At 41.1% G+C, this 23,373-nt stretch overlaps 1 protein-coding gene across 1 annotated transcript in view; it reads left to right on the top strand.

Annotated features, from left to right (window-relative positions):
- The window catches only part of shf (Src homology 2 domain containing F), a 103,271-nt gene that overhangs the window by 73,147 nt on the left and 6,751 nt on the right, over positions 1-23,373 (top strand). The window contains 6 exon segments of the mRNA XM_078252476.1: positions 1,433-1,468; positions 1,471-1,650; positions 2,552-2,650; positions 11,479-11,625; positions 18,857-19,031; positions 19,213-19,332. Coding sequence (XP_078108602.1) covers positions 1,433-1,468; positions 1,471-1,650; positions 2,552-2,650; positions 11,479-11,625; positions 18,857-19,031; positions 19,213-19,332 — 757 coding nt within the window.

Raw genomic sequence — 23,373 nt, 5'->3', positions numbered from 1 at the left:
TAATGAACATTGTAGCCATTAGGGACTGCTAGTGTTTTTTATTGTTTGAAAAAAAACATTGATCTTAATAAATATCATCAAGCCTAATGATACTCAGTGTTCACTTTTAATGTTTTTGCAATGTATCATAGTTCACTAGCCAGAATATTAACACTGAGTTAAGAGGAAATCTGGGGATTTAGTGCTATAACAAAACAAGGGAGTATATCTTGATTTTAAGAAAATAATGATATTACTAACGTGACAGCTATTGGTTGAAGAGACAATAAATGTTGAGTTCTTTTTTTGGGGGGGGGCATAGAGGGAACGAGGTGAGAAAGGAAATTGATGCTTTCTCTTCACCTCTGTTCTGACAGAGCAGGCATGTGTAACCCGGGGCAAGGCTGTTCATAACTATTGTGTGATTTTGCTGTACTCAGGGAGGTTACACTGTGTACTTTTGCAGGTGCTCAGCCCCCCAGGCCCCCTTCTTCTCCCCTCATTTCAACACTCTCTTCTGCTTCCCCATTCTGTCATCAGTTCAGCAACAGCAAACTGTCACCATCATTCACTACATCTAGGAAGCACCTTATATACCACTCGCACATCCTATCAACATGCAGATTTCTTTTTGTCCTGACCATCGCCAGTAAGGGATTTACACTTGAGATATAAAATGAGGATGAGAGATGACCAGCACCCATGCATGTTACTGAGAGGCCTGTGAACCTGTGCACTCAGTACCTGTAGCATCTGTAGCCATCTTTTGATATCGTAAGCCTTGCAATGCCTTGCTAACTTTTGTTAGTATGCGTTTAGACTACAGTTTGACTGTGATACATCCAGCTTCCTTATAAGAAGCAAACGTGAGGTCCCAAGTCACGTTCACTTTTTCGTTGAGGCAACTTTTGGCCATCAGTGGACAGTTGGTTTCCTCAGCACAAGAACTTACCAACATACTGTAATTTAGCAATTTAAGTTTTTTAACCTTGTGTCTCCCTTTTTGCCCATTGTCAGATTACTCCACCATGCCCAGGAATTGTTCATTACCAGCCATAACAACTGACAGGGTTGCTGGGCTTTCAGCTGCTTCCTCATTTTAAGATAGAGCAAAGTAAATAAACTCTTTAACCTGATAGGCAATGCTATTAGTGCACTTTAGCCTTTAAACTGTCATTGGCTGTGAATTCAGCCATATAACAACAAGCATGCTATTTTGTTTCTCAGTCAAATCAGTTGAAATATCACCACACATTCATCATATGTTATACAAGAAATGTGCAAGTCAGGCTTTACAAAAATGTGTTGCTTTAGTGTTTAGTAAGTGCATCTACTGTCATAAATCCTCATTTCTCATATGCTGACGGCGTTTTGCCCCGCAGAGGCGTTTTCCACTATAAAGTTTTATTACAGAAACCCAGCATTAACGACCAGTCTTTCTCCTTGTTTGTAGAAATACGATCTGGTGGGCGAGGACCTAAGGAAGGACCGGGAGGCAGCTGCCCCTGTACGACACGCCGTATGAGCCAGCCGAGAACGGCGGAGACTCTGACCCTGAGCGCTCGCGCTGCCCCAGAGAGAGCCGGCTGCCCCAGGATGACGAGCGACCCCCTGAGGAGTATGACCAGCCCTGGGAGTGGAAGAAAGAGAGGATTTCCAAAGCCTTTGCAGGTACGATACACAAATAACCATCAACATTATATATGACACAAGGAGAAGTAGCTACAAAAAAAACAACAAATCAGTATCATTCTACTGCATAGAATAAACAGATTTTTGTGGGAAAAAATACACAACCTCTTTGCTGTTTCTTGCAGAATCATTTTAGGAGTACATTTGTTCTTGAAATAGGCAGAAAAACAAGGTCTGTTCATCCTAATCCAACAACATTTGAACTTAAAGCAAATTGCTTGCAAAGTCCTTCAGCTCTTTCTGTTACATACCATAAGTTCTGATGTCAAAAGCTCAGACAGTGAATCTCATTATGTAAACTTATCCAATTTAGAGATGACTGCATTTCTGTAAGGGTTGTCTTATTTATGTACATTTCAAGCTTTTAACACAATAAACTCTAAAACTGTTTCTCTTCTGCTTTACTAACCTAGGTGTCTGCTTTTCAAGCTCTAACAAATCTGATTTTGGCTTCTGTCAGGTTGTGAGGGTTTTGCTTCTGCTGCTTTAAACTCTCTGCTAACGCTTCTTTCTTTCCTCCTCTGTTAAAGCACCGCTAAGTTGACTTGCAGGTGTCCAGTCTACTGTTTGCTGTTTTGATCCCACTGCTGCCTGTTTAAGCTAAGATGATACCTATGCTGCTCAGGGGGGCATGATTGGTTGTGCAGGTGCATGTAGGTGCAGGTAGTCGCTGTGGATTGAGAGCTTCAGCATGGCTAACACAGCCATAACATCAAACAGGGCTGTTCCTGGAAAGAATACGGCTTTGGAATATAAAAAGTGCACCCCAAATTTATGCCAAGCCTTTTAACTGATATAATTAAGGAAATCAGCAACCCATGACTCTATTTTTCATCGCCCCTTTTCTCTTTATATTTTTCTTTTTTTTATCCTTGAACAGCTCTGCTTTGTTATGACTGCATTAGCTACGAGGGTTCTGTAAGTGGCACTGGATCAGGTCCCCACGGAGGAAAGGACTGCACCTCTAAATCCCTCACAGGTACCATTGGAGACGGGGCTGGGGAGTGTCTCTTTTCTGTCTGTATATTCATCTTAGACTTTGATGCCTGAACCTTTTTAAGTTGCACTGAATATTGCTGTTTGAGATTAATTTCTTAATTAATCCTCAGCACGCAGGTTAAAATTGTCCTTAAGAATTGGTGTCATAAGCATGTTTTGCGGGCTATTAGCAAGCGCAAGTTTGGGTTACACTGCCAAAATGGTCATGTGAGCCATAAAAATCAAATCTAGCAGTATGTTGAGAAAAGGTCACCCACTTTAAATGCAAATCATCTTGATTAGAATGACATCATCAGGATTCTACTAGTGTGATTGCCTAGTGCTTGAAGTGGACTAAAGAAAATCAGCCTTTCAGAGGTAGGAGGGATGGGGTGATGGGGGCATGGGGCTGAGGTGAGTACATATATTTTGAGTCATCCGCCTCTAAGGGTGCTGTGATAAGTAACACTGCAGTTTAAAAAACACTAAAATACTGTATTTACTTCTATGGAGATGTTCTGCACACAAACCTGACTCATGCCTAAGTCAGCGCTAGGTATTCCACATGATAAGGTAAATTAACCTTTTCTTCTTTAGCTGAATGAAAGACGCCATTAATAATATGCAGGCTCATTGTGGAATACAATTGGGAAAATAATTTGCCAAGTTTGTGGTTAGTTTTTTACACTTGGAAGAATGATTGAGCTTTATAGAAGTGTAAATGCAATCTCACAGAGCAACACGCAATATAAACATAATGGATATTTTCTTCATTATAATTTAATCATATTTTACTCTTTTTTTTCTTTTCTTTTTATTTCCATGTATTCCTCTATTGTATTTCTTTTTTTAATTTCCCTTCTGTTAGCTTTGGGAACAGTGAATTGCATTCATGGCATTTCAATAAAGCAAAATTGATTAGAAGTAGAGGATGCGAGAGAGCTTAATCCCCAATGGTGTTTTGCTGTTGATGGGTAGTTAAAGATGGACTCACTCTGGACTCGGTGAGAGATGATTTGGGACATTTATTTCGAGGCGGTTTGAGGATTTTAATGATTTCTACAACTCTTCTTTTTCTGTGACAGAATGATTGACAATGAAATGACATTCACAAAGTTAGAAGAAAACGCCTAAAGCCTAAAATAATAAAAGACAGCTTACAGGTCAGGTGAGCCATAGTGACAGCAGGAGTAGTAGGGTGGAGAGAGATACAGATATGGTGCTGAACTGGATTTCAGTGTAGTATGTAATATGTTTAAGTGTGCGCAAAGTCTCTTATGTGGTATTACATGGTAGGAAGCTCATTAATCTCATTTTAGGAAGAAGAAAAAGAGGCTTGAGAGAGTATTTAGTGCATGCCTGCAGGTGATGAGTGTGCAGTCTGTACTATTCTACTGTAGCTCCGTACTTAAAGATAGTATCACTACTCATCTTTGCCTTGTTTTGAAGCCTTTAAAACTCAGTAATATAATCAATCACATGTTCAGATGGACTCAGTTTTGGCAGAGCAGGCTCAAACTCTCTGTATGTAAATGCATAACATAGGTCTGTCTATTCCTTTATCATCTGTCTGTTTCGCTTAATTTCTGTTTCCTGTCTACTTCTGTGTTTTCTAGACACTGAGGTCTTCATAAGAGTCACACCGTTCTGCCTCTGCCTGTGATTAGTTAAATAAGGGATGCTGCATTCTTAATGACTTTCCTCCTCCCCCTCATTATTTTTCTGTCAAGCAGCACTCAGAAGAGTTTGTGTAGGGTGCTATTTACTAACACATTCTTCTTTCAACTCCCCCTTTTACAGACAGCGTCCCTCTTTTGAAGATGATTAATTTAATTTCCATTGGATGTCAAAGTCTTAGCTTGGAATTGGAGAGACAAGTCTTTAAGGTGTCTTTCAAAGATGAAAGCTGCAGTCTAAAAAGTCCTTTGATTTATTGCATGTCTTCATTCTGTGTTGTGTTTTGTTCAGGCAGAAGTAATTCCCCACTATTTGGAAGACAGAAAAGGGAAGAATGATGAGAAAGACGGCTTTGGGACAAGCCTTGTCAACACAGGCGTGTTTCTGTTGCAGGTGTCAGTGTAGACATCAAGGGGCTTAGAGAAAGTTTCCCACCTTTCAAGGCTTGAGCGTTTGTGCCTGCACACAAGGCTCTGATCTTTGCAACCAGCTTACCCCCAATGTCAAATTATACTCTGCTTCAGTATTTAAGTCAACTTGTGAGCCAGTGCTTTAGGACTGTGACAATCCCACTTTACCAGTCATCTCTGTCTCATCCCTCCTGGCACTACTGTCAGATTTTCTTATCCTGGAGTTCCCCATAACAAACATCTATATGGACCATTGGGTAAAATCTGGCAAGCAGAACAGCTGTTTCACAAAACTCATGTTGATGAATTTTGATTGAATGCCATAAAAACTTTAAATCTTTGGTATCACATTTCTCACAGTGGTAGTACTGAATTGTCTTATCCATACTCAAGGCAGGGTTACTTGGGGTTTATGAAACTTTAGACTGGAGTCATGAGGTCATGGGCTTTACTGTAAATTAGAGCTTGAGACATCTGGTCTGGTCTGGTTGCTTAAGTAGTTGTGTAATTCAGGTTGGATTAGATTTCATGGTTGATTAAGAGTTTTATACTTTACTTTCTTTAGTCGAACCTGTAACTAGATAGTTTTGCTCTCAAACCAGGGCCATGTGGGTTTGGTGGTAACAGCATTATCAGAGGTGCATTTCCTGAACTTTTTTGTTGTTGGAGTCTTCTTTAGGAAAGGTCATTATAGAGTATATAATAGAGTATACAGTATTTGGAAATAAGCTTGATGTGAGGGTCATTTTTAAGCTACACACCAAGGGTGCAAATTGAAAACAAATCAACACAATGTACAAATATGTAACAACAAATTGAATTAAAAAAAAACATTTTGTATTATTTCAACCTGGGTTTAATTTTCATACTCAGATGATCAAAAAATACGTAGCGATATGACATAAACCAATTATTTATGAAGGGTATTAACACATAATTGTCTGACCGCCCTTTTGAGCTACATTGTGGTGATGCTGGCATGTCCCCAGATGTCAGCAATTACGTTTATAAACAATGTTTTCAGGTCACTATTTCAGGCCTGATTCAAGCACTTATGTGGGCAGAGAGCCTGTTTTAACGTCAGCCTAACTATAGCTCCATGTGCTGTTTGGTTTCTAGAGAGCAATTTTCCTCAGTTTGGTTTCTATAGTTGCTAAAGCACTTTATGGCAGTGCAATATCAATGACTAATGATACTGTTCACCGTTTGGATTTCGGGGGCACTTTTCTGCGCTAATCAAAACCTTCACAGTTTATATTCCAACAATTATGTGGGAAATGAAAGTGTCTGCAAACAAAGTATTAACGGATAATGAAAAAAGATGCATAGCCATACTAAGCCGTGGAGTGTTTGCATACAAAAAAGAGGGTGGGAAGGGATTAAATAATAAGTGCTGCCTATGCCCTCTACCATGGTATAACATGGTAATGCTATCTGCATAAAAGACTATTTGTCTTCATTAATGATAGGGCAGGGAGAGTTAATGCTCCCTGCTACAGCCCTTTTTCCTCGGCTGTCCCTATCGCTGCCTGCGTGCTCGTTCGCTCGCCTCTTCACAACACTTGGTCTGGTGTTATTATTCACTGTTGGGCTATCTCCTGACAGATATGCAATGGGATGTAAATTCCCTGCCTTGTTAGAGTGTTGGGGGGCTGTGTACTTGCGGTTTGGTTAATCACTCATCCTCGCTGTCCACCTCCCCCCCCTCACCCACAGCTCTATACTGAACCCACACTCGCCAGAGCCTCTTTCCTACCTCCCTCCTGGCTGCTGAGTAGGTGATGGATGAGCCTTGAGGTGAAGAGTGAGAAAGACACATTAGAATTTGACCACATGAAGAAGCATGCATGTGAGTGCAAGAGAAAGTGTGCTCGCATGTCCGTCATATGGCGCGCTCACTCACACACCCAGACATGGACACGCCGTCATTGGAAATCTGAGCCACGTCACAGCAGGAGTGGGATCAAGAGCCATTGTCACTTAATCTCCTTGCCCTCTGTTACCTGCTACTAACTCCTTTCACTTGCACTCCCAGCCAGCGGGGTACCATGCATTTAACACGGGAGATAAGAGAAAGCGCTGTCTCTTGCTCCCTCAGGTCTTGGGGAGCTTTATGGTTTTTTAATGAATCTTCATGGGCTTAACGACCCAGAAACCTGAGGCTTAAGTCTAATGTCCTAAAATAAATAATTGATTCAGTTACAGTCCTGCGCTGGTTATTTGCACCTGGGTTCAAGCCAGCTGTTTTGTGGGTGCCATGGCTCTGTTTCTCTCTGCTTGGCTGATCCGGTTTCCCCCACGCTGTCCGTCACTCCTCAGCTGTCTCGTCCCCCTGGCCTCCGCAGCAACACCCTGCTGATAACCTTACTGACAGCCCTCTTCCATGAGCCTCAAATGTGTCCTTCCCCCTTTTCACTGAGCGCTGCCACAGGTCTTATCTTCACTCACACACATTGGCCACACACAACAGCACTGTAAACCCAGCGCTCCTCCAGCAAGCCTCCCTGGAAGCTCCTGCTGGCCGGCCGTCACTAACGCATCTCTTCCTTCTCTCTCCTGATAGAAGAGCAGGCAAAAGGCCCCGCCACTTTCATTTTTTAATGCAAACACGCAGTCTTTGAAAACAGATCTGTGCTTTGAAAGAGAGCTGGACCGTATAATGTGACTGATACAGTATGCAGAGAATTACGAGGTGGCATTTTAGTTCCCCCGGAGCATTACACAGTTGTTATCTGTAATGATTTGGGTGCCGATGGAACAAACACGTCTTCAGAAGAGGCTGGTTTTGTTTTCCAAGCTCTTGTGCTCATAATGTGAAGCATAAACATTGCAATCTTCCAGCTTGTTTTGAATATGCATGCAATTAGCCAACCAAATTAAGCAGAACTAAATTAAATGGCGTTGGTGGAAACAAGCATAGCTGGTGATTTTTAGTGCTGCACTGTTTACAGTGATGAAGTGCCATGGGCTAATGAAAAGCCTGGGTAAACAAATACCTGGCCTTAAAAATACGGTCTGCTCCTGGAAGAACAAAGGGAAGGTAAACACAGATAAATAGGAACCCTTGTCCATTGTTCAAGTATGCTCTGGTTATTTTTGATGAACTGTAGTCAACATACAGGTTGTGAAACAAATAATTAATCAGCTGCAGCGTTTACAGCACAAGCTTACAGACTGGTGCTCAACCTGGCGGTGTTCAGTCCATGTGACATCCTGCCAACATCACACATTTCCAAAGCAAGCAGGACATGCGATGGACGACACCCACTGTTTTGAAATGTCCCAATTCAAAGTCCCAACATGACCACAATGTGCAGTTAACTTGAATGGCGTGTCCTTTGTGGATTTTGAATCGACAAAAGCTTGTATTCCTATGTCAACAGTAGGTGTTGTGTATGTCTATGGATTAAGGATTATGCAAATGAGAGATGACATATTGATCCAAATGCAGTCAGATGAGATGACAAAGATTTAGTAATCTTTGGATGTATTTACATATTCCCTCAGAATTAGTCCTCATACATTTGGCTTTGGAAGTGCTTTACAATAAACAAACTTACCAACTTAAATAATAACCAAAGGAAAGCCACATGACTTAGACATCATATTGAATGTAACTTACTGTACATGTTCTACCTGATATTCACCTCCAGTCTCTAACACTTATCCTGTTCACACATGTACCATCCACATTGTTGATAATCAATCAATCTACATCAGCTAATATAGCTGTAAACGGGTTTATTTGGTGAGCCTTTAGGAATGATGTGTAAATCAGCTCTAGTGGGCTGCTGTTGTTGTCTTACGCCAGCAACACACTGGCCGTGGAAGCGTCGTGAAATGCGGCAAAGCGAAGCAGCATTTTGTGGACTTTGTGTCCCTGGCGTTAGTCCTCAGGTGTAAAGATCCATGCGTGGTGATGGCAAATAGAGTCAATGATTATTCAAGGCCTTGGGGCTAGCAGTAAATGTGTTACAACGTGAGGGAGATTCCAGTCACCCAGAGTATAAAAAACACCTGGCTCTTGAATCGGCCTGCCTTAATTTTAACAGTGCTAAATGCTATTATTCAGCTGTGCATCCAAGCAAATCTGAGCCACACTCACCCAAATCGTCTCACAGTGAGGCTGCAGTGTGGAGGCAGCCTTCTGCTCCCCAAACAATTACACGCTAATCTGCAATGTGAAATGAGTATTAGGCTTTTAATCTCATAGGAAGAGAGTCCCCTACTTCACCCCAAAGTAGTGGAAGTTATATTATCTTCCAGAGTTTCTGACCCTCTGTTTCCATTCCCCACCCTCCAGCCCCACCAGTCCACCACCCCACATCTCTCCCATCAGGGTAGACAGCAAGGAGCTCTTCCTTCCAGCCACCTTTCTCTAGATTAGCCCCCTGACACTGCGGGCCCAGCTATTTAATTGCTTGTTGGATTGAATACTCTCCAGTTTCCTCCTTCATCTAGCCTGCAGATATTGCTTCTCATTAGCATGTCCTCTACCACCACTGCTGCAATTCCTTGCAGGGTGGAAGACAAACAAGTCCATAAGATTATGCTCATCCTCCCACTGAAAACAAGGCTGTATACCGGCCAATACAACACAGTGACACTAATGATTTTGAAGACAGCTGCATTCTTTTCCTCTTAGCTGAAATAACACTAAGTCAACTCTCTTTAAAGAGGTGTTACTTAAAAATAATTGCTGTCATTCAAGTAAAACTCAGCGGTAAATACTGACTTACTAGCAATCTTGAGCCTTTAATTAAAAGTTATTAACATTTTCTACTGTAGGTAATTATTGTAGACCAAATGTTACTATAACCAATGCAGTGATGTCCAAAACTACAGAAATAAGACCCAGGTTGTGGAGACAACTTATTGATGTCCCAAAGTGATCTTGTATTCAATATCTGCTGGCGGATTTACTTTGCTGCCAATCTGTTGCTTCTCTCCTCAATTTAACCCCACATACTCCTAAGTCAAACAAGGCCGCCATCGCCCTTACATGACTGATGTGACTGATGTGCAGTATAGCTGTCACATTGATGAAATCAGAGCACTGTGATAAATAGTTTAGGCTATACCACTGAAGGTTTGCCAATGTTATCCCATGTTTTCATTTCAATCTTTATCTTTAGCAGGCAATGTAATTTAATAAAGAATGTGAGTTTTTGGCCTTCACTTCTTTTAAAGTTAAATCGGGCTGAAGCCCACCTCGACACTTTAATTGGAATTGTATTGTGAGTTTTAATATCTTTTTTCTATTTTGTTCTTGTATTTGTATGTACTTTTGTTTCTGTTGATTTTTGCTTCATTTATTCCTGGGCTAATTAGCAATTATTTGTTCTGTCTGCACCTTTAAGAAGCTTATAAAAACTTCCACTGTTGTTGAAGCTTCTTAATTCATGTTTAAGGGCATTGTCTACTATAAGTAGCAACCCGGATTATTGAAATCACAGTCACTAATTTTATTTCCTTGTACTTACTTTCATATAAAGCAGTAACATCTCCAGCACCATGGACAGTGACATTAAAATGTTCTTAATATCAATGCCAGTTTCCTCACTGGAAGATCTGTTTGAAGATTTATGTAAAAAAGAGTTATCGAATTACACACACCACTTTTGACTTCCAGCTTTTTGACTATTGCTGGAATATGTTTCTTTAATAGCCTTGGTTTCTAATGCTAGCTTTTTCAAAGATTATGAAAAAAGTCCTCTCTCCTTCCCATTTATTAATTATCCTCAGCAATTTAAGAAGTGGCCCTTGCTCAGTGACATATGTGCTTTTGCAAGGGCGTTCAATTTACCCTGGTAATATCCCAGCTGGACATAAGGCATACATTATTTAAGGGGCAAAGCCTGGGGAGTGTCCACTGCCAGGATGGATTGCTCTGACTGTACATCCCAGTGAAGGATATTGTCTACCTTGTTGTTTATCTTAATATAGAGGCCTGAAGTCTTTTTTTCAAACTCAGCACTATGAGTAACAGCAGAGTGTATGCTGATGTACTGAATCAGTGACTATCTGTACCTGATCTCAAGGCAGCTTTCTATTTTATAGTCTACACTTTAAAGGGACAACATTGTATTATTTGGGCCTGTCTCTTAAATAACGTCCGTCATACATCATGTCATACTTCTTGTAAAAATAAGGATTGAGAACTTTGCATTGACACTATATCTGCTGAGACTTAAATTAGTCACTCTGTTTTTCAGTCTGGAGTGTGAGGATTGTTGAGTGAGAGCCAATGAAGAGGGGAAGAGAGGCCAGAGGGCCCAACTTTTCAGGTAGGGTTGGGGTTTAATAGCATTTTATAGAATTCAAATCTGCTATGCAATTTAGTTATTGAGTCCTCCCAAATCCCTAATTGAAGTTGAGATTTAAAATGTGTAAGTAACCTTTGACCATTAGTCCATAGTTAGAAATCCAGATATTTTAACCAACCTGGAACCAAATCCAATATGGCACGCGCTATCAGAACCCAACCCTACTTACTGGTGAACTAACTTTGCTTCTTTTTCAGTCCTGTAGCTACTGCTTATTCCTGGATCACAAAGCTGGCTTTTTCTCTTATCTATTTTTCACTTACCCCTTCTAACTTTTCTCTGTTTTCCTTCCTGTTTCCTGTCATTACTTCCCTTTCCTCACTCCCTTTGTCGTTGTCCATTTATCATTTATGCTTCTCGTTGCTGTCCTCTCCTTCCCTCCATCTCTTCTCTGGTGACTTGGGCGACACTTGCAGTAGAGATTAAAGTGATCAAGGACCTACCCTGGCCCCCTCCTGTCGGGCAGCTCAACACCAGCCCTCCCCTGGTGGAGGAGCTGGAGTCTCCCTCGCAGACAGCTCAGCCCTCGCCAGGACAGACAAGCTGTGACCAGCACCACCATGGTGGGTGTTGGTGTTCACATTGTCCAGCGTTTTTCCCATCAGTTCCCCCCACCACCCTCCCTTTCCATCTGTCAGTCCATTAATCCATCATCCTTCCATCCATCCACTCCCTATAATGTGGTTTTATATATATATTAGGGCTGTCAAAATAATGCGTTCATTTCGATTAATTAATCTGAGAAAAAAATAACGCGTTAAAAAAATTAACGCAGATTAATCCATTCCATATTGACGTTTGCATACAGACGAAAATCTGGTGCCACTGATATGTCTGCGCTTCTCTCTGCTGCTCTGAAACAGACGTTACAGGAAACACAAACCCTGCTGCATGTGACGCTAGTTAACACAATACTCAACAGCAGCTAACGTTAGCCTACCGCTAGCTAGTAGCTGGATTAAACACGGTTACAATGCTGACAGCTAACGCTAAACGGTGTAAAGTTTGACTGTGTTTTACTGTAGAGGATTCAACACCGGGATGTAACAATCTGCAGCTGCCGTTGGAGAAACAACACAGACGGTGCGTTCAATGAAACTGGTAAACTACAGCCTCGTGGTGCATTTGAAATTATTGTAAATGTCCTTTTCCTATCTGGTGGTTGTTTTTGTCAGCAATTTGCTAGTGAAATAAGTTATTTTTATTGTTATACATTATTATTAAATCATTTAATTTTGACCATATGGCCTTAGCAATAAACAAGCCGTTCTTTAATGTCACCAACTGTTGTTTAGTACCCTTTTTTTTCGTGGCGTATCGGTTCAGGCACCGTTAATTATGTATGCGATTAATTTCAATTAATTAATCACAGAGTATGTAATTAATTAGATTACATTTTTTAATCAATTGACAGCCCTAATATATATATGATTTCATTAAGGAACAGTTTGAGTATGTATGCATTCCCTAAATCAGTAGCATGCAAGATTGATGTGTTGCATATCTGTACCTTTACATTCACATTGTTGTGGGTGCCCTGACATTTTAAGGGGAAATTTAAAAAACAACTTACTAATATGGTTTCCTATATGAACTGGAAACGGAACAGTTTTTTTGGATCATCCTTACAAAACAGCAGCAGTTCCGAGGCACGATCTATGATTATGTGAAAGTGTCCCCTTTTACTTAACCTGTCAGTGATGACTTACTGAGAGAGCTCACATCTTTTAGAAGCACTGTGTAATATGACTTTAGGTGGTAGCTCAGTAATGACTGTACTGCACTTTTCCATCTGGATTACATGTGGCGGAAAACTAATTCTTGTGCAGGTTTTAGGGCTGAAGGCTCATTAGTTTTAATTGTGCTAAACTGTTTTCTGCATGCGTAATTGCCATTTGCTGTGACCCCCATTTCCTCTTGTCAACATACTCATAACCGTCCCAGATGTCCTTCTGGCCCGCTGTTCTCCACAGTCCTACATGAATTGAGAAATCAAACTAATTTGAGGCAGTTTCACTTCTTGACTTGTGTCTTCACCTCAGGTTTAGCCATATTTACCATTTTATCAAAACACAATGGACAAGTAATCGCATATTTTCAACCAATCAAGCCATTAGGTGATTTTTAAAGCCCTTCTACATACTCAAACTCCTGACTGCTGTAATTGCCCGAGGGGAAGAAGGACATGTAGCAGAACTAATGCCAGGAATGGGATTTCCCCTGGCAGAGTGGGAAGACTTAGAGTGAGACCATGTAAGAGGACACCGCTGTGTGCTATAGGCGAGGACAGGGCAAGGAGTTGATTTATATCCATAAATCCATGGGAAAGGTTCTGGTTCCCTCTGTGATGTCAGTGGGTTTAAGATTGGCATCCAGCTGTAAAGTGATCCTCTCTCTGTCTGAGCCAGTATGGCCCCACTCTACATCGTTGGGGTCAAAGGCCACTGTGGCAGACAGGGGGGGTGGCCTCCGGGACCCCTGTGAATACAGTTACAATACACTCTCTTGACCTCGGCGTACAGGCAGACCCACAGTAACACAATAGACATTAGTCATCCATTATACACAGGAGTGTTTACATGCTCGCCCCGGGTAAATAGCTAAGAGTCTATGTATGTATATGTATGTAAAGGTTATTGTGGCTTGCTCTAATATAGATCAAGAATAAACAATATACATTACAGTTCAAGGATATCTGCCTTAACCGTCCAGCCCTCATTATCAAAATTTCGGTGCGGCTTGACACGGCAGATATTACATCTACATATAAATTGAGGGCACTTTTCACGAGTATAATGAAGAGCTTTTCACTTTTGTTTTTTGACATGCATTAATTATACACACTAAAGCATTTATCTTACCTTCTCCTTCTTCTAATCTTAAAAGACTTAAAAAGTAATTTAAAGATTTCCAGATTTAAACTAGCTTTGAAGGGTCACTCCTTTGTCTTGAAATGTAAAAGAAGAAAGCATATTTCTAGATGGTGGAATCATCAGATATTAACTTCTAGATTTAGCAGCAATGTGCTAAAAATACATTATTAAAAGCTGTCCAACACATCATTATTTGAGTTCATGATGCACATAATTAATATCAACAAAAAAGTGAGTGATTTTTAAAGCTGCCAGTTACTGGGCTGTCATACCACGCTAACACTATTTTAAGTGTGCAGTGCATTCTAATGAGACCTGTTAATCATTTCATACGTCCTGGCTAGAAGACTTCATTTTCACCTCACAATACGACGGTCGATGGCACACCCCTCAGACTAGTCATCCTTTTTGATAGGAGTACCATTAGTAAATGAGAATTAATTAGCCAGCTTAATTAGAGAAATTTGCTCAGGAATGTGTGCAGAGGAGAGGGGGGGGGTGTAGTCAGGTTGTTCAGAAGCCTCACGGACGTTATTGTAACTACATCTTTGGTGTTTCTCTTACTTTATTTGTTTTGAATATTGTGGTCATTGACAAGTTTAGTTTTGTGGCATTTGATGGCCACTATTAAGTCTCTCTCTCCATGATCTCATGGCATTATTTTGTCTAGTGTATTGTGCTGTGCTGTTCTGAATTACATTGCAGTGTAATCATGGAAATGTCATTTTGACCTCTGTGTTTATTTGTGTCTGTGCCAATCAGTATCCTCTCTCACACACTCTCCCTCCTCTGGGTTTTATAGAGCTCTCTAAAGGAAGCTATGTGTTTGAGGGGAGCAGGCCATTCAGCCATCAGTCACCATCTGACTGACAGTTCAATCTGATACACAGATTCCATTTGCTGTGCTTTACAAGCAACAATACTGATAACACACACAGATGCCCCTGCACATTTACTTATGTGTCTTTGTGCGTGTATGGGAAAGTGTGCGTGTGTGTGTGTTTGTGTTCACCCTCTCATCTGTGTGCACTGGATAATGAAAGGGGAATGGGTTTAGCTCTCTCCCATTGATATTCAGCCTTAAAACATAATTCCACAACAATTTGAAGCTGTAGTGTCAGTGAGATGGCTCGCAATCAAAGCAGACATGGGGTCATTTACTTTTGAGCAAATAAAATTATATCTTTTGTTTAGTTTGGAGGCTCTCCCTTTAGGGTAATACTCTTTTTGTAGAACGATGCACTCTACCCGTAGAAAAGACTCAGCTCTGACAGGGAAGGTTGATGGGGTGAGCTCCTCTGAGAATAGCCACTCAACCCTTGCTAGGAGGTGGAGTGAAAAAAGAGTTTAATCAAGGTCAAATAAAGCTCTGATTGTGTTGAATCTTGGGAAGTATAGGAATTAGTGGGTGTGCTAGGAGAATGGAGAAAATGTGAAAAGCTAAGGTCAGGCGGATGGCTGAGTGGGCTGTAGATAGACTGAGAGATGGACTGTGTGGGAAAACCAAGACCGCAACATTCATCCTTATGCAACACTAGCAGATAGCTTTTGCAGCCTCAATGTGTAGATCACTGGTGAACTGGGAAAAAACATGTTATGTTCAAAGTGCATATTTCATCCAACTTGTATATGGACATATACTGTACAGAGATAAAGGTAAACAATTTTGATGAAGGCTCAGACATAATCAGTGACTGATAGCCCTGCATTAGGACCATCAGAAACAGTGGAGATAACAGATCAAAGCTGCTTGTGCTCTTTATCTCCTTTTTTCCTATTAGACGAGAAGACATTCCTCCACAGTCCATTTCCCACTATCTTTTTCTGTCCTTGACAAACAAAAACACAGGAAGGAAGTGACATTAAGGCAGAAATGAGGAAAAGACCCAGAGACAGAGAGAGACAGGACTGAAGTGTTTGAGATAGAAAGATCAAAAGAAAAGGTGAGGGGGAGAAAAAGAGGACATATGCAAAAAGGAAGAGAGAAATTGAAAGCGAAGGAGGGAGAGAGAGCAATTGGCCGCGTATTCATCTTGTCATCTGTCAGCGTTGACAGGGATGAGCCCAGGCAAACATGCATCTCCCTCATTCCCTTGGTCAGTTTCCATGGAAACGCTATTTCTCACCCTTACACATATACTGTATGTTCATCCTACACACACTGTATTTCCAGTCAGCATGTGGTTCGAATGGACTGAAAAAGTAGAAAACTAATGATGTCTGTCATGTGGACTTACATGCAACACAGGAACATCATTTGACTGCCAACGGTCCAAGCATCATAGCCTGTGGAAGTTCAGCTACAGCTCATAGTCTTCCACAGGTCTGAGGTTAGAGCCACAGTTTACCCAGCCGTCATGCAGCATTACAATTTGGCTGTCATTTTAAGACTCGGCCATAGCCCTATAACGAACAAAAGTGCAGAGGCCAAGATAACAACGGTAGGCGGAGTCATTTGGAATAATCATTTCCATGAGTTTATGTTTAGGGAAATGCATCAGTGAGCTCAAGGCCAGCAAGTTCAACCTGCAGCTGAGTGGAGATGAGGGGGAACCCCTGGTGGTCAGAGCTGAAACAGCAGCACTCTGTCTCAATACCCTTACCTGTTGGATCATATTCCATCACAGTCAGTGGTGCAAAAAAAAAAAAAACAACGGCCATTTGGCTTATATATTGCCATATATGACATTATTAATACTGATCCATCAATGTGTAAGCAGCATTTTACTGTTGTAGCATGTGACATGGAGCTAGTTTTAACTACTTAATGTACAATTAGGTTGTTTAATCCTGCGGTTCCCAACCCTAGGGGTGGCACCCCTGCCAGAGGGTCAAAAGATAAGTCTGAGGGGCCGTGAGATGATTAATGGGGTAGGAAAGCTCTTCTACACAAATTTGTAACCAGACACTGTTTTTTTTAGTAAGCGGCCACAAGCCAAACAAACTTAGAACCACTGGGTTAATCTATAACAATGTATTGCATTTTGTAAGCTGATCATGTTTTTACGTGAAATCTTTATCAGTAAAGTAACTGGTAACATAGCTGTTACATTTTGTGGGGTAAAAAGTACATTTCTCTTGGAAATGTAATGGAATTTCCAGTAAAGTATTTCTTTTTTTAATTTAAATTGTGTCATCACAAGATCTCAGGATGCAGCACTATTACAGGTTTACTGTCTCAGTAGAAATATTTTTGGTCCATTCAAAATACCTCTAAACAACTTTTAATTATAGGAATCTCTCTCGATGGCTGTTAGCACTAGAAAGTTACGGATATTTACTTTGTTGTTTACCTTCATTTAGAGTGTGTTGACAGTAGACACAACATGTCAACGATGTGTCAAAAGGTTTGGTTAGGTTTACGATGTGTCAACAAATGTATTGTTACATTTACAGTATCTACAGAAGGTCCTATATTTTCCTGTTTAGCCCTACTTTGAGGTGACCACAAGCTTAATGAAATTTGTTGACATGATGTTGTCTCGTTTCGCCTAAATTGATTGATTGATACTGTCAGCCCTCCCGCTCAGTCTGGAACAGGAACACTTGGCCAGCTCACAAACTGTAAGTGTAATGGAATCCTCTGACTGGAATACAGAGTCTAGACAGACCCATCTCCATCGACATGTTGTCAAGATCACAGTGCCTGTCTGTCTGTAAAGTACCTGCCATGTTCAGCCCAGGTAATTAAACACTAGACGCGAGAATGGCCATTACCGAGAGCTGCAAAGACAGACGCAACGATCAGAGGCACTGGCTGTGAGCTTCATACTACATTAACTCCTTCCTTGAAAGTCTCAGCTTTGATGTGTTGATCCTAAGCCATCTCCAGCTAAAGCTTGTCATATACTTGTTGCTGTTATTGCTTGAGAGGCGTATCAGTGGCTCTAAATGGGTCTCTCCAGAGCCAAGGGTGCTATGACATCAATTATAGTGATGGATGATAGAAGGAAAATGGCTAAAACACACATGTACGCACACACAGAGATAACCACAGTGTGACTCCAACCTCCACCGTCCCATGTTTCATTATTTTGGCCTCCATAACTCTCTGACAGAAGTGAGAATTCACTTTCATTCGGCCTTGTGGAAATTAGTTCTCTTCTGTTCTCATGTTAGCTTTTGTGGATAAAGGTAAATATTTTCCCGTGTGCTGATTGGCTGTGAAGCTGCTCAGTGACCTCCACCAGTCACGTCATGAGCACAGGTCACCTCCAGCCCCCACATACCATCAAACACTTCCCTGTGAAGTTGCCAAGACCGCTTATCATGTCCATGTTGACCGTGAGAGTTTTGAAAAGCCAGTTTAATGTTTAACTTGCAGTACCTGTGAGTGGGTTTGTGTGCGGGGGTGCGTATTTTTGCATATGCCTTTTCCAAGTGGGCTTGTTTGCATGACTCTGCACATACGTTTGTGTGTAGTTAAAGAATATACATGTTCACACATACTATTACATACATAATATATGTGGGTGTATTTACAGATTTGTGGTTGTTTGAGTTGTTTGGGGGATGTAGGCATGTGTGTGTACTTTGTGTTACTGGGATGTGTGCACGGTGTGGAAGGATTGATCTATGCCTCCTCCACTGTATGTACATGTCCTTCAGTTAGATTAGTTACACAACGTGACACTGTGTGTGTGTGTGTGTGTGTGTGTGTGTGTGTGTGTGTGTGTGTGTGTATTTCTGTTCCCACACACACACACCTCATTGCTCTGTTCTAGTTTAGTAGATATATTTCAAAATGTCTACTTCCTGTTAAGCACACTAGCTTTTCCAAGTGACCTTAACCTGAAGTCTAACTGAAGTATACAGACAGGACTGTGTTCTATCATTATCATAGCTGTTAAGGGTCTCACTGTTTTAAAAATATCCCTTCCCGAATAAAATGTTTCAGCTGTTGCATTTTCCTTTATTACAGTCCAGTTTGATAACGTGGAGAAGTCTCGAATGTCGCCTACCAAGGAGGGGAAAACCCGCCCGCTGCAGCGACACTCCAGTGGCTGTCTGGTCAATACCAAAATGACTTCACTAGACCACTGCAGCTCCTCTCTCGGGGAGCGAATTGACCCCACCATGCCCCTGGAAAGCCAGTTGTGAGTCAGATCTCGGTGTTGCTTTGTTATGACTGCAATTTATTTCAAATACACCACTTTGGCCCTTTATGAGCAGATTTGACATTAGCTGTTTAATTTCCTTTGTTCAGTTTTCTGCTCATTATAACCCTTCCTTTGTTCCTCTTCTCTCTCATTACTATTTTCCTATTGTTCACTGTAGCTGGTACCATGGAGCAATCAGCCGAACAGATGCAGAGTCTCTGCTCCGGCTGTGTAAGGAGGCCAGCTACCTGGTGAGAAACAGCGAGACCTGCAAGAACGACTACTCCCTCTCCCTTAAGTAAGGACAATGCTTTCTTTTCCTAAATAACAAGCCACAAACAGTGTTATCAGATACACACATTCCGCCTGTCTGTGTCAAAACACACACCAGAGACTCGTGGAGCCACAGAAGTGTAGCAGCTACACATGCTTACCGGTGGAGTACACATTGTGGACCAATCTAACATCTTGCTTACAAAGGTCCTTGTATACCTGTGCCCCAATAGTCTGCTGACTCGGCCTTTTCAATATGGTAATAATTTTCACCTTTTACCTCTATCTCCCACCTGCATCCTGCCCGCCCCTTGTCCTCCACCTCCCCCCTGTAAGCCCTCTGACAGGTCGGCTCCTTTATTTGCTGATGTGCCCACAACACAGTTAATGTTGCCCTTCATCAGTGCCCCCTGATCCCTGCCGCATCCAACACAGGGTTCAAACGAGCCAATCTGATTGGTTTAGGCTAGTCTGACATTTGGTAGAGGTTACTTCTGCTTGAAGGCCTGCGGTGAAGTCCTGCTCCTTCGATGGTTTTTTTTAAAAATGATTTTCACTGCCAGGTGCAAGTACCAGGGGTCAGAATCATAACCAGAAATGTGTAGCCCTCTGAAAACTTGCCAAAGTCAACTTTGGTAATTTAGCTTGAGCCATCAGCTTTAAAAACCTAATAATGTTGCTGACAAATGGTCTATTCACATTTACCCTATATACAGTCCATTTTACATTTCAAGGTAGGCTCAACCATATGACATTTAGAGAAATCTCCATAGCTCCAAGGCAACCTCAGGTTAGATAAAACTATAATATGCTAAGAAACATTGATTAGCCTTTGTTATTGGTCATCTTGCTGGAGGCTTATATGTCTTGGCAGGGAAACATAATGCATTTCCCTGCTATAATTATCTTCATGCTAGTATAGGTGACTATCTGTCTAATGTCCTGTCTCAGTTACTGATCATCTGCTTATGCTTGTGTGACTGCATGTCTTTTTCTGCCTTACTCATTAAAAAACTACTAGTTTAAAACTACTAAAACTACTTACTGAGAAAGATTTTCAGGCCAATTGAATTTTCCTTGGAGATAAAAGGGACGTAAATGTAATAATATCACTTTAGATAGCATGAGTAGGAATACATTATTTAAAAAATAAAAAAATTATTATTTATATATATATATATATTTTAAGGCTAGAGAGAATTAATCCATCCATATCTCTATTATGGTGAAAATGTGCTTACTTAACGCTGGGGCCTTTGTATTGAATTAAAGTTTTTGGCGAGGAAGACCAGAAGGCACTGGCAAAGTGCTGAAACCTGTATGGCTGAATATTTTGTTCACATATTAAAGTCAAACAGGCAGTAATAAGATATTGTATCTAAAATAAAAGTTTTATTTGATTTAGTGAGTGGTGAAACAATGTTTTAAACTTCTGGTTCAGTAAAGGCCTCACTAACATTCATGTACAGTAGTTACACTAATTCATATCCCACAGCTGACCCTCAAACCTTTCATGCCAGTGGCCACATGGGGAAAAATGCATATAGTCCTGGGCCATGAGCTTTTTAGTTTAAGAGATCGTAATGAGTTTTAAGCACTTTGTGTTGTACATTTGAATCTGTAGCAAGATGATTGTATCACTATTAAATTGCACTCACCAGTAAGTATCATTTCTAATGGGAACAGTGATGCTGGGATGTGGACTGAATAATTGCTGCCAGGTCTTGTAGTGGAGATTCAATGTACATCACAGAGGTGACTGTCATGTTGGACCTCAGTCTGTTCTTGGTCTGTGTCATAAGTGAAAAGATTAGAAATAAAAAAAAAATCTTTGTCTTGGAGTGGTAAGATGTATTGTTGTAATAACGTAGCCAACTGTAGCATTTGCTAGCTAAATAGCTGGCAGGAAAGCACCTGCAGAAGGAGAAAGAGGGTAAAAACATTCACATAGAGAATGTTTCTTGCAGCTTTTTGCTTGTGTAAGTCAGCTCCTGGCTGTCACAGAATGTTATATGTTTTGCCTTTGGCATCATTCAGATTTAGCCTAGAAAACAGCCAGCAGGCTTATTGATGAGAATGACAGGTGCCACCACACTGCAGGTAGAGGTTTCTCTGAGTTTAGCCTGCTCACACGAGCCTGTCTCCCCTGCTGCCACTGAAAATGAGTAGAAACCCAAGGTGAGGATCCTCCATGTCTGAGGTTGTTGAAAAATGTATAAGGGCATGAGGTGGCACGTATGTGTAATGCATTATTGATAAAGACAGACGTCGCTAAGACCGCCAGCCTCAAGAGTCCTGTGGCCTGACGGAAGCATTTTCAGTCTGTTTTGCCCTCCTAACCTCTTTCTTCTGTTCACCTGCCCCTCTCCCCCTACCCCTCCACCCTTCATTTTCCCTCTTTTTTCTCTATGTGACGAGAAACCCTTCAAGGTGTTTGAAACACATTAAACCCTTCACAAGTCTGTCAGAGCACAGTATCATCCTGTTTCTCACCTCGAGAGAGAGCTCTGCACAGCGTGTTTCCACTGGCTGAGAAGAGACATTGTTAGTGAAAGGAGAAAATCTTATCTAACACAACCTATTTGATGCCACAACACAGACGAGGGGAAACTAAATAGCCGATTGAAAAAGCAACCAAAATGTCTTTGCATCTGCAGTTTAACTCCTCTTCCAAAGACACGTCATGGTTTTATGGTGTCTTTTTTTATTTATTTAGTTTAGACAGAAAAAGAATCAGATATCCTTTATGTGGTGCAGACGAGACAAACGACCTGTCTAGAACACAAAAGCAATATTAATCTGACTTTGCTGCTTATTTTAACCAATCAAAGCCAAGTTTTTCAGTGTTCTATGGTCCATTAACCACATTGGATATAGATGGCAGATTTTGTTTCTTAAACTTCTTGGCCTGCTTCACACCACTAACTACATCCTTTTTTTTCTCCATCAATTGTGTATTACCGAATGGTTTGGCTCATCCCAGGTAGACTCATTCAATTTGTGCTCATATGAAATAATAGGCAAACAGCATATCTGATGCCCAGTAATGCTTAAAAAGGTCATCACTTCTGCTAAGGATTATTAGCTTTTGGCGGATGGATTTTCCTTTTCTGGTGCCACAGATTCATAACACTGACAGCATCATTCATGGAGCAATCCAATATGCTGAAGGTGGAGATAAGCTGTGATTGCTGTCAGGCTGTTCCTGCTCTGAGGACTACAGGGTTCAAATCAAAGTCATAAACCTCAATAAACAAGGAAGGCAAACCTCCCTAGTGAGATTCATCCAGATTAGACAATAGAAGCCTTCAAACGCATGCATATGATAACACCAAGGCCTGTCTTCTCAAAAAAAGCCCCATATTCATTTTATCAACAGCCATGCCATATTGCTCTGTTGTCCTGGTTTCTGTCTCTGCAGGACTGTAAAGTGATAAGCAGCCATGAACACTGACTGGAAAATCAGTTGGGAATCTAAAAATGATTCTATTGATGTGTTTGCCTTTTAAGTGTGGCTCTATGTAACCTAACGCCAGTCTCCCAGTGCTCCACATGAAGACTCATCAAATGCACTTTGCAGGGAAGATTTATTTTAAAATGAGCTCTCCTGGCACCACTTGCAGAATGGTAGGACTGAAATTTGTCCAGCTCTCCTCAAATCATGATGAACTTGTTAATGACATGGATAAATACAGAGGCCAGAGGCAATGAGGTGATGGTCTGATAATGGTGTTTACTTCAGTTATAGCCCAGCAAGCCTGCAGCTTTCTACCTCAGCTCACCTATAAAAAAAGTATGTTAACATTTCCGTTTGAAATATTCTCCATCATCTGCCATATACGCTGCGTAGGATTCTCATTTTCTGTAATAACAATAATAATCACACCAATATAAAGAAAAGGCTTGGTCTAATCTGTTGACATAAAACATAACCTCACAGGAAGGAATCACTATATCCATTTATTGTTATTCTTGATGGATGTCCCTTTATTGAACCCTGTACATTCTAAGCTGTTTTCCACTTCAGTGATATCTCTGTGCCGGTTTCTCTCTGCACATCAGGGAG

Source organism: Sander vitreus, chromosome 1, assembly GCF_031162955.1.
Source record: "Sander vitreus isolate 19-12246 chromosome 1, sanVit1, whole genome shotgun sequence".
NCBI classification, from domain to species: Eukaryota; Metazoa; Chordata; class Actinopteri; order Perciformes; family Percidae; genus Sander; species Sander vitreus.
The sequence above is the reverse complement of the archived record's forward strand: the minus strand, read 5'-3'. Positions and strand labels throughout refer to the sequence as shown.